Below are 12612 nucleotides of genomic sequence, written 5' to 3' on the forward strand. Positions count from 1 at the left end.
AGAATATGCTGAGCTGTAGAAAAGTTGCTGTTGATACCAGCAACTGTGGAAATGACCAGCCTGAGTGTGGCAGAAACTGCACATAGATTTTACAGAAACCGAAAGCAGCTGTGCTAGATAGCCTTTCAAAGTGGTTGGAATAACTAGCAAACTTGAGATTTTTTAAAGTTTGTTTTCTATTTTTGGGTCCCCAGAGGAAATCTTGTCCAACAGTGGACCTCAGTTTTGTTCAGAAGAGTTTATTAAATTTCTGACAATGAACGAGGAGTTCCACAATATCATCTCATTCAAACAGAACACCGCAGTGCAAGGTACAAATTATTAAGCATACTCTCTTTAAACAAATGCTAGATATAAATTGGAAGAAATGTCAGTTGAAACTGAATCTCAAACTGGCCTTTTTTTAACTTACTTACACACCTCACACTATTACGGAAAGAATAGCAGCTGAATGGTTATTTAGAAGACAACCTAGAACAAGGTTTTCATTGCTGGAGCCACATTTAGCACAGTCAGTGGAAGAAAAATAATCCAGGCTGAAAGTAAGTCATGATCGGGGTAAAAGGAGAGTCAGAAGTCTGAAGGTGAACCAGAAACTGTGATGAATAACATCATCACAAATGGTTAAAATGGTTACCAAGCAGAGTGTAAAAATATGTGGCCCTTGCACGTATTTGGTCAAAATACTTGGAAAGGGAAATACTGGGTCTGTACATATAGATCATGCTTTACCTTCAGAACTTCATAAGGACAAACGATTGGGAAGAATAAAATGCGGCACAGTGGCACAGTAGTTAGCACTGATATCTCAGTGTCAGGGATCCAGGTTTGATTCCGTCCTTGGGTAACTGTCTGTGTAGAGTTTTCACATTCTCCCCTTCTACACCCCAAAGATGTGCAAGTTAGGCGGATTGACCATGTTAAACTGCCCCTTAGTGTCGGGGGATTAGCAGGGTAAATACGTGGGGTCTAGGGATAGGGCCTGTGTGGGGTTATTGTTGGTGCAGGCTTGGTGGGCTGAACGATCACCTCCATACTCTAGGGATTCTATGATTCTATGGAAATGAATTGGATCAATTGAACAACTAGGATAAGAGTAGAGTACCATTAGTTACTCCAACATACGTTGTGCGTGAACCCAGTCAGATCTGGGTCAGGGTCAGATAGAAATGTCTGATGAAATGGCAACTTCAAACAGATGGGTCAAGGCCCTTGCCCAAGTTCAAGAAGTTTGGGTCAAGAGAGGAGGTATCCTTTTCAAAAATTAGAAACCAGTTGTTTAGTTGAATTTGTTAATAAATGAAAAACAAGAAATATATGGAATTTGAACTTTCGTGTGACTTTTTAATTAAAAAATGAGGCATATAAGAACTTCCTCTTGTAGCTATTTTATATGTACGTACATAGAGTCAAGGCAGAATAAACCAGTTTTCAGTTGGGTACTTTGAACTGGGCTGTGCAGTTTCTACTTCCTGCAAATACATCAAAACCACGGTTACTTGACAGTAATTTCTCAAAGCTGGGTTACTTTGTTCCAGAATTAGGAGGGCTCACCAAAGACCCTCTTTGCCAACAAACCCCACTAAATTAGCTCTCTTTCTCTGCTGTTTGGTGCCAAATTGAAAACTGGATCATTGTTCTTGACTCAAAATTGACCATTCCCCTCTGTGCTTCACTGATAAATCAAGGTGACATCCAGCCGTATTAACAACTGCTATGATGGTTCCCTACAATTGCTTTGGTTACTTCTTGCTTTCCTGATTACTTTGAAGAAACTTTGGGATGGGTGCATATTACAGTGGGTGCTGAATTCCTTTAAGAAACTGCATTCAATATTTTCTTTTCTCCACAAGGCTGTGTTTTTATCCCTTGCTATTAGTCATTTCCTGTGACTAATTGGCTGACTTGGTGAGAAACTCTTACCTTGGTGCGATCATATTAGTTGATGCATCATACTCCTGACCTTTCATCCCTTCCAGGTGCCTGCAGGCCATGTTTGAGCCAGTGAGCATTGGTTGGCCATTTGTTACAATCAATTCAGGTGTGTCCTCACCTGACAACCCCACCCTGACAAAAAGGCATAGGTGAGGGGCCTTTAACTTGACAAAACAGCTGGCATGTCGAGTCATGACTGAACTGAGCAAGCGGCTCAACTCACAGACAGAAGGAGCAGAGAGAACAGTCTGCACATTTCAGTTCCAAAGTGCATTTATACAAGAAGTCTGCTCAACTTGTTCCTTCCTTGCATTAGCCACTCTGGAGCAATTGCACAAAAACAGAATCGGGCACCATTTGCACCCCGGGGTCAAATTCTTTTGTAACAAATACTTTCAATAACAGATTCACACAGGATTAAAAGCAGTCAGGCACAATGCGCTGTCATGGCAACACTGTGCCCTGCACTTCACTCTCTCTCACTTTACTACAGTCCCACCCTTTCTTTCGCTCTGACAGTTGCTCAGTCGCAATCATCCTGATCATCAAAAGAACCCAGGTGTTGCAAAGAAAAACTGAGGAACTGGCTGCCTTGGTGACTGTACTGATTAGGAACTTCCTGCCAACTACAGAAGGCAAAAACATTCAGCCTGGAGGAGACGCCGCCCCTGAAGAAGCATGTTGTGTTGTTCATTGAGAACCACACCCTGCACACGGTGTGTCCTGCTAACCATATAAGTCTGATTCATCAGACTGTGCACCGTCACACTGCAGGAATCCAAGGCCTTAAGATATATATGCACATTTAGCAGGGAGTGGCATGACAGGGAATGGTCCAGGAACTGCAACGCGCTGCACACTCAGCAAGTTGGAGAACAGTGTGGGACAGAGCAAGTCGCTTTCTCATCATCCCAGATAAAACACATTACACAATCCCCTTCTCACATTTGTGATTAAGAAACTATTATCTTGCTCACTAGTTTGTGCTGACTCAGCTGCTGTTGGCGGAGAGGTAACTACGAACGGGAGCAGTCTCCATGTATATTGAGGGGAAGAACAAAAAGCCACTAGGAGCCCCATTATTGATGGCAAGCCTGCACCCCCTACTGGAGGTCAGCTTCTCTCCTCTCCCTCCTGCACATTCATTTCTATACAGAGGCCAATCTTCACACCAAGCTGTGGGGTTACGTGGCCATGGAGGAATCAGGAATGTGCTGTTTAAAATTTGCACGTGCTTGACAGCAGGGAAATCTTAAAGGGGCCATCATAATTTCTAAGAGCGTTGCCAAGAGCCCCAACTGCATGAGTGCATATATCTTGGATTAGGCTGAACTGTGATGCTCCACCTTGTTCAATAGTTCAGACTCAATACTGAGATTCAAAAATGGTGAGTGGCTTGAATTACTGAAGCGCTGAGGTATCTGAACTGAAATTATTCCACCTAGCACAATAATGAAAGATTTCATGTTGTAAGGTTAGCTTCGGGTTGAATAACAGGCAGGTGTTTTGATAGTAAGGTGCAGGCAGAATTACAAAATACAGGGTAATTATATTGCAGTTGGGCCTATGAATCGAACAGTGAACTAATTGTGTAGGCTGTGGGGGGCGTTGGGGAGGAGAGTCAGGCCTCGTCCACATACTGTGTGACTACAGAATAAAGCACAAGGCGGCTGCATTTCACTGTTGCTGAACTGAGGCTGGAGCAGATCCAGGGCAGCTGTGATCAATGCTAAGGTACAAAGGTACACAGACACTCCCAACCAAGGTAGACATGCTGCAACCTGCATACGGTTCAAGCCAGACTAAAATTATTTTGGAACTTTATATAAACATTGTCTTCCAGCCTATCAACCCCCTGCTAAAAAGGAGCTAGAGTGGAATAAATCATCACACTCGAAACAACTCAATTATCAACTATCAATTTGTTCTGTCACCCCCTTCAATTTCTCAATTTACCCCTTAACCTGTTCTCCTGATGGTTGGGGCAAGGCCCCTCAGGCACTAATTAGCCTGACCTTATCACTGATTACTGTTCAAATAATATAGAGTGCATATCTCGCAGGGATCACAAGACAGATATCAGGAATGAGTCTTTTCCTGTTGTTATCCTGATAACACTGAGAACTTGCTAACAGGAGACTGAACTGGAGAAACATAAAATCCATACAGTGCAGAAAGAGGCCAGTTAGCCCATCGAGCCTGCAGTGACTCTCCGAAAGGGCACCTTATCCAGGTTCATCCTCTCGCCCTGTCCCTGTAACCCCACACATTTCCAATAGTTAATCCAGCCAACCCCCACATTCCTGGGCACTAAGGGGCAATTACAGCTTGGCCAACCCACCGAACCTGTACAACTGGGAGGAAACTAGATCACCCGAAGGAAACCTACGCAGACAAGGAGGAAATGCGCAAACTCCACACAGAAAGTCACCCGAGGTGGGGTCCTTGGAACTTGGGTCTCTGGCGCTGAGGCAGCAGTGCTAACCACCGTGCCACTGAGTTGCTCCTTGTTCACCATTTGTCCCTACCCTGATCCACTCAGTGTATCCCCAACATAGACATCAGTCCTGCAATAAATTTTAACTCTTTCCTACTCTACAGCCAATATCATATATATGCCGAAGGTGTGCCTTGAATTCTCACATTTTTGAGCCTATATAACAGCCTTTCATGTGGAACTTTGTCGAATGCCTTCCTGAGTTCCACTCTGAACAGACGTTAATACACTGACGATTTAACAAAAAGCCCAATCAGTCTTACCTTGGACAGGGGTGATTGCAGGAGGCATTTTATCATACAAAAGCTAGTAGAAATATGGAACACTCTGCCCCAAAGGTTGTTGAGGTGAAGTCAATTGGCAATTTTCAAACTAAAATTGTTTGAATTTTCTTAGGCAATAATAGAGATACAGATCAGCCATGATTTAACAGAATGGTGGAAGGGATGAAAGGCCTATTTTTGTTCCTGTGTGTGAATCACTGGCTTCTTGCTACTCAGCAGTTGGAACTGTAATTAAAATGAACTGTTGGCAATGTCCCACAATTAGCAGTTTCTGCATCACCCATTTTCCCTCACTCAGGAGTGGAAACTCATGGCTATAAGCAACATTTAGGTAGCACTTTCCAAACCCATGACCTCTACCAGGGTATTATTAAACTAGAAAAAAGTGCAGAAAAGATATACTAGGATGCTACCGGGACTTGATGGTTTGAGTGATAAAGAGAGGCTGGATAGACTGGGACATTTTTCCCTGGAGCATAGGAGGCTTGAGAGTGATCTTATAGAGGTCTATAAAATAATGAGGGACACAGAGAAAGTTATACAATCAACAACTTTTCCCAAAAGTAGGGGAGTCTAAAACTAGAGGGCATAGGTTTAAGGTGAGAGAGGTGAGATACAAAAGTGTCCAGGGGACAATTTTTTCACACAGAGGGTGGTGAGTGTCTGGAACAAACAGCAGTAGTAGAGGCAGATACAATTTTGTCTTTTAAAAAGCATTTAGACCGTTATTAATGATCTGGATGAGGGTATAGTTGGGTGGATTAGTAAGTTTGCTGATGACACCAAAGTCGGAGGTGTGGTAGATTGTGAGGAAGGGTGTCGAAGTTTGCAGGGTGACTTGGACAGGTTGCAGAGCTGGGCCGCGAGGTGGCGGATGGAGTTTAATGCGGAGAAGTGTGAGGTAATCCATTTCGGTAGGAATAACAGATGTGTTGAGTATAGGGCTAACGGGAGGACTTTGAATAGAGTGGAGGAGCAGAGGGATCTAGGTGTATGTGTACATAGATCCCTGAAAGTTGGGAATCAAGTAGATAAGGTTGTTAAGAAGGCATACGGTGTCTTGGCGTTTATTGGTAGGGGGATTGAATTTAGGAGTCGCAGCGTCATGTTGCAACTGTACACAACTCTGGTGCGGCCGCACTTGGAGTACTGTGTGCAGTTCTGGTCCCCACATTACAGGAAGGATGTGGAGGCTTTGGAGAGGGTGCAGAGGAGGTTTACCAGGATGTTGCCTGGTATGCAGGGGAGGTCCTATGAGGAGAGACTGAGGGATTTGGGGTTGTTTTCACTGGAAAGAAGGCGGCTAAGAGGGGATCTTATAGAAACATATAAGATGATTAGAGGTTTAGATAGGGTGGATGGTGATAGCCTGTTTCCTCGGATGGAGAAATCTAGCACGAGGGGGCATGGCTTTAAATTAATGGGGGGTAGTTATAGGACGGATGTCAGGGGCAGGTTCTTTACCCAGAGGGTGGTGAGGGACTGGAATGCCCTGCCTGCTGCAGTTGTAAATGCGCCTAGTTTGGGGGCGTTTAAGAGATTGGTGGATAGGTTTATGGACGAAAAAGGAGTGGTTTAGATTAGTGGGTCAATGTTTTTTTTTTAAAAATAAGACTGGTCGGCGCAACATTGTGGGCCGAAGGGCCTGTTCCGCGCTGTAATGTTCTATGTTCTATGTTATATGTGTAAGATCGGTGTAGAGGGTTATGGGCCAAACACGGGCAATTGGGACTAGCTTAGTAGTAAAAACTGGGCAGCATGGACAAGTTGGGCTGAAGGGCCTGTTTTCATGCTATAAACCTCTATGACTTTGTGACTCTATCATTTGGAACAAGGGCTTGCAGGTGAATGGAAACACCACCACCGTAGCTCCCCTTCATATCTCAAATCATTCACCACCTGGATTGGAAGTATAATGTTGTTCCTTCACTGTCACTGGCTCCAAATCCCAACAGTGCTGTGGATGTAGTTGCATCACATGTAGAGGTTCAAGGGGGTTTCCCACCATTAACTCCTCAAGCAGGATTCAGCATGGGTAATAACTCTTGGCCTCATCTGTGACACGGCCAACCAATGAACAAATTTTTAAGAAGTGCATTATCGAACATTGAGTATCCAAGAATCCCTGTATCTAGGTGTCAGTAGGTAAGACTCTCGCCTCAGAGTCAGAACGCTGTGTTTTCAAGTCCCACTCTGGAGATTTCTGCCACACTCCAGGCTGACAGGAATCAGTGCTGCACTGTTGGATGTGTTTTTTTTGGTGAAATGTTAAACTGAAGGCCAGCCTACCCCTCCAAGTAAAGATAAAAAATCACAAGGCACTGTTCTGTAAAAGAGTAGTGAAGTTTATCCTGGTGCCCTGGCAAATATTTATTCTGTCACCAACATTACTGATGTAATCCCAGATAAACTGGTCATTTATCACACTTTTTTTGTGGGTCCTTTCGAGGTGAAAGCTGGATGCCATGTTTCCTACATCACAAACTTTGGAAGTCCTTCACTTACTGTGAAACCCTCTGGGTCACGGTGAAAGGCACTGAACACATGTAACTCATCTCTTTTTCTTATTTCTGGGTTTCAGTCCCCCTTTAAGATTTGCTTCAAATCTGTTCAGTCAGCAACAGTTCGCAACACAATACCCATTGTAAATTCAGTCAATAGTATGGGAGTTATACATCAATCCACAGCCTGAAGCCAACCCTCTGCCTGAACAAGTCTCAGCAGTCAGCTGCAGCATCCATTACCAATCCTGTGGTGAAACTGGAATGTGATAGGATCACTGCAAACACCGGCTCTTCATCAGACCATTGGTTTGTTAACCACACTCTCAGAACAACACAGCATTCACTGGCATAGTTACCGTGAGGTTAACTGCACGTATCCAACAAGAGTAATACACATGGCTAAATGGCTAGACAATACTACTAGTAATGGAAACAGGCAAGTGTTATTTTGGTTCAGTTGGGGCCAGTCTCCACTGACTGATTCCAAGAATCATAGAAACGCTCCAGTGCAGTAGCGGGCCATTTGGCCCATCACACTGACCCTCCAATGGAGAATTACACCTGGACACTTTCCCTGAAACCTCAGCTATTGACCCCTTGCTCCCAACTACACATCTTGAGACACTAAGGGGCAATTTAGCCAATTCATGAAAGCTGTTCATCTTTGGAGTGTGGGAGGAAGCCAGAGCATCCAGAGGAAACCCATGCAGAGATGGGGAGAACATGCAAACTCCGCACAGCTAGTCATGTAAGGCTGGAATTGAACCTGGATTCTTGGTGCTGTGAAGCAGCAGTGCTGCCCAAAACTAGATATAACCTAAGCAGAAATATTGATAAGGGGGTGCCAGTGCTGCAATGTAACAGGTGCTGTTCAATGTCAAAGGTCTTGACCACCTCCTCATGTGGAGGTGATGGGGTAGTGATATTTTCATTGGACTAGCGACCCAGAAACCCAGAGGAATTATCTGGGGACCCAAGTTTGATTCCCACCATGGCAGATGATGAAATTTGAATTATATAAAAATCTGGAATTTAAAAAGTCTACTGATGACCATGAAACCATTATTGAAAATCATAAAAACCCACCTAAGAACATAAGAAATAGGAGCAGGAGTAGGCCACCTAGCCCTTCGAGCCTGCCCTGCCATTCAATAAGATCATGGCTGATCTGAAGTGGATCAGTTCCACTTTCCCGCTTTCTCCCCATAACCCTTAATTCCCTTGTCTGTCAAAAACCTATCTACCCGTGTCTTAAATATATTTAGTGAGGCAGCCTCAACCACTTCAATGGGCAGAGAATTCCAGAGATTCACCACCCTTTGAGTGAAGAAGTTCCTCCTCAACACCGTTCTAAACTGACCCCCGCCTTATCTTGAGGCTGTGCCCTCTAGTCCTACTGTCCTTTCTGAGCAGGAAGAATCTCTCTACCTCTACCCTATCCATCCCTTTCATTATCTTATACGTCTCTATAAGATCCCCCCTCATCCTTCTAAACTCCAACGAGTACAGACCCAGTCTATTTAGTGTCTCTTCATAGTCTAACCCCCTCATCTCCGGTATCAGCCTAGTGAACCTCCTCTGCACTCCCTCCAAGGCCAAAATATCCTTGCGCAAGTGCGGCGACCAAACCTGCACACAGTACTCCAGCTGCGGCCTCACCAGTGCCCTGTACAGTTGCAGCAAGACCTCCCTGCTTTTATATTCTAAAACCTGGTTCACTAAAGTCCTTTAGAGAGGGAACAAAGAACAAAGGAAATTACAGCACAGGAACAGGCCCTTCAGCCCGTTTGAACTAAAACCTCCTACCCTTCCGGGAACCATATCCTCTACTCCCATCCTATTCATGTATTTGTTCAGACGCCCTTTAAAATATACTACCCTTATCTAATCTGGCTTATACATGACTCCAGACCCACAGCAATAGTTGACTCTTAACTGCCCTCTGAAATGGCCGAGCCCAGCGAATCACTCAGTTTAAAGGCAATTAGGGATGGGCAATAAAATGCTGGCCCCACCTGCAACACCCAAGTCCCATGAAAGAATTTAAAAAAAGACACGAGGGTTTTTTTTTAAGTAGAGCTGTCTTCTCTGTGCCCTCAACCCATACTAATAAAATAATTTAACAGATCATTCCCCTCATTCCAGTTTGAGAGATCCACCGGTACACAACTTGTTCACCATGTTCACAGGTGCAATCAGTGATGGTTTGTGCCCTGTAGATGGTGGATTGGCTTTGGGAAGTCAGAAGGTGGGTCACTTGCCACAGGATTTCTAGCCTCTGACCTCCTCCTGTATCCACTGTATTTACATAGCTGATCAATTTCTGGTCAATGAACATAAGAACATAAGAAATAGGAGCAGGAGTAGGCCATCTGGCCCTTCGAGCCTGCCCCGCCATTCAATAAGATCATGGCTGATCTGTCGTGGCTCAGTTCCACTTTCCCGCCCTCTCCCCATAACCCTTAATCCCCTCTCTTATCAAAAACCCATCAACCCGCGTCTTAAAAATATTTAGCGAGGCAGCCTCCACCACTTCAACGGGCAGAGAATTCCAGAGATTCACCACCCTTTGAGTGAAGAAGTTCCTCCTCAACTCCGATCTAAACCGCCCCCCCTTAATCTTGAGGCTTTTGACTGTGTGCAATGTTCAACATCATTTGTAACTCCTCAGATATTGAAGCAGTCCATGTCCAAATGCAGCAAGACCCAGAAAATATCGTCCTAAGTGGCAAGTAACATTCACGCCACACAAGTGCCAGGCAATGGCCATCACCAGCAAAAGAGAATCAGTGACATTACCATCGCTCAATCCCCCACTCACAGCATCGTGGGGATTTCTGTCAATCAGAAATGGAACTGGACTAGCCATATAAATACTGTGGATACATGAACATGATGTGGAGATGCCGGTGTTGGACTGGGGTAAACACAGTAAGAAATCTCACAACACCAGGTTCAAGTCCAACAGGTTTATTTGGTAGCAAAAGCCATTAGCTTTCGGAGCACTGCTCCTTCGTCAGGTGAGTGGGAGTTCTATTCACAAACAGAGCATATAAAGACACAAACTCAATTTACAAAATAATGACATTTTCCTTTTGCTGCCAAATAAACCTTTGGACTTTAAGCTGGTATTGTGATACATGAACAAATCACCCTAAACAGAACATGTTAGGCCTGCACCCTCTCCATTTCCTTTTTGAACAGCCCACTCCCTCACTGCTGTTCTGTAGATTTTTCCACAGTATCTGTTCCCAGTTTACATTGACCAGATCCTGCCTTATTTTCTTAAAACCCAAACTTTTTTTTCCCAACTTGTCTAATTCTTTGTCCATGACAAATGTAAATTGCACCATGCTGTGATTGCTATCACTAAAATGTTCCCCCACCACCACCACTGTCTGACTTCATTCACCAGATTAGTTCCAACACTGCACTGGTTCTTGTTGGACCCTCTACATATTGACCTAAAAAGTTCTCCTGTACACATTTCAAAAAATCCACTTCATCCAAACCCTTAACACTATCTATCCCAATTAATGTTGGGAAATTTGAAATCACCTAATACAATTATTCTACTATCACCTAATTACCCTAAGGGATTTTCACAGTAACTTCATCACAGCATTAATATAAGCCTACTTATGACACAAATAAATAAATTTTGAATCGTTAAAACTATTGAAGTTGTCATCATACACTTCTGCAAATTGTGCACATATTTGCTCTTCAAATACCTGCTGACTATCTGGGGGTCTGTTCTTGCTCTGAATCCTAATGTCATGCTCTTTACCTGGGTCTTAATAATAACGAAAGTTTCTCTCCATCCCCATTACTGTGATACCTACCAACCAGTTCTTGTGGATTCTTCTTCTCCACATCAAGGATGTCCTAAAAAAAGGACAGAAAAAAATGTCAGAACCCTCACTTTACAACACAAGAATATCCTCTGCATCTCATTGTTCATCACAAAGCCAGAGAGGGCAACTGCTGCATCTTCAGAAGTATATAAAATAGGTTAGCTACAAATGCTGTATTCAGTAACAATACATCAGGCAGGAGGTGGGGAGGAAAAGAAGGACTCACTGTATTAAGGAATGTCTATCAACATTTAGACACATGGTTTATCTAGAGTGTGCTAGCAAGATCATGCACAAGACAGAACAGAGAGAATGAAATTGGGCAGATTGAGACAAATAGATAAAGTAAAGGATAGATGAAAAGAGAGATTAAAAACATGAAAATAAGCAGGGATAGCGTGAGAAAATGAGGAAGGGGATGAGGAAAAACAGGGGCTATTTGAAAAGCTGACAGAATGAGTGAAACAGACTGACATGAAGATAGAGCAGACAGCAGGCAGGGCCGTGAGGGGCGAGTGTGACTGTAGGGAGAGAGAAAGCGACGGGGGAGAAGTTTGCAAATGATGCAAAAATTGGCGTGTGATTGATAATGAAGGAGAAAGTTATAGACTCTGGTTTCCCAAGTTGTCATGCCAATGGGGCCGCTGAGGTCACATTTTGGGTTATAAGCTATTCCTCCTCTGAGTAGCAATGCTGTTTGCAGAGAGAAGATAATCCAGTCTGGAAGCTTTGCTCTGACAGCCCTGAACCCACTGGATGTCAGGTGATGCATTTTGGAAGGTGTAATGCAGGAGAGAAGTATACAGTAAATGGTGGAATCCTTAACATTAACATTCAGAGGGATCTAGGTGTACAGATCCACAGTTCCCTGAAAGTGGCAACACAAATGAATAAAGAACAAAGAACAACACAGCATGGGAAACAGGCCCTTCGGCCCAACGAGCCCACGCCGCCATTTTAACATTATGAGTGCCCTCCTCTAGCCATGACCTATTGGGGAAGATTGAGGGAAGACTAATTTAGGGACAATTTGTAAGGTGGTCAAGAAGGTGAATGGCATGTTTGACTTCATCGGCCAGGGCATAGAGTATAAAAATTGGCAACTCATGTTGCCACTGTACAGAACTTTAGTAAGGTCACATCTGGAATATTGTGTACAATTCTGGTTGCCACACTATCAGAAGAATGTGGAGGCTTTGGAGAGGGTACAAAAAAAGGTTTACCAGGATGTTTCCTGAATTAGAGGGTATTAGCTATGAGAAGAGATTGGAAAAACTTGGTTTGACAGAGCTGTGTTCAATGTTCGATTTTCTGCAGATTGGGAGAGGAGAGGAGCTTCTTTTAGCCTTCTGTCATCAGGAATATGAAAAGTTTGGATGCAAGTTTTGAGTGTAAAACATTTATTATTTTATGAAAAGTGCTTTAAACCCCAGACTTTCATATTTATAGGATTATATGGTGATCTATGGTTGAATGTTAGTATGTGGCTTTGTTGCTCTTTTGTTTTGCGAGTATCTGGAGAAGGGTAAGGTAAT

General features: G+C 43.6%; 1 protein-coding gene across 1 annotated transcript in view; it reads right to left on the reverse strand.

The window, feature by feature from the left end:
- The window catches only part of sap30bp (SAP30 binding protein), a 72334-nt gene that overhangs the window by 23915 nt on the left and 35807 nt on the right, over window positions 1-12612 (reverse strand). Inside the window, exon 4 of the mRNA XM_080209148.1 lies at window positions 11066-11108. Coding sequence (XP_080065274.1) covers window positions 11066-11108 — 43 coding nt within the window. The remainder of the gene's footprint in view (window positions 1-11065; window positions 11109-12612) is intronic.

This window comes from Carcharhinus amblyrhynchos, chromosome 21 (assembly GCF_965287045.1).
Source record: "Carcharhinus amblyrhynchos chromosome 21, sCarAmb.v2.hapA, whole genome shotgun sequence".
In the NCBI taxonomy this organism is placed as follows: Eukaryota; Metazoa; Chordata; class Chondrichthyes; order Carcharhiniformes; family Carcharhinidae; genus Carcharhinus; species Carcharhinus amblyrhynchos.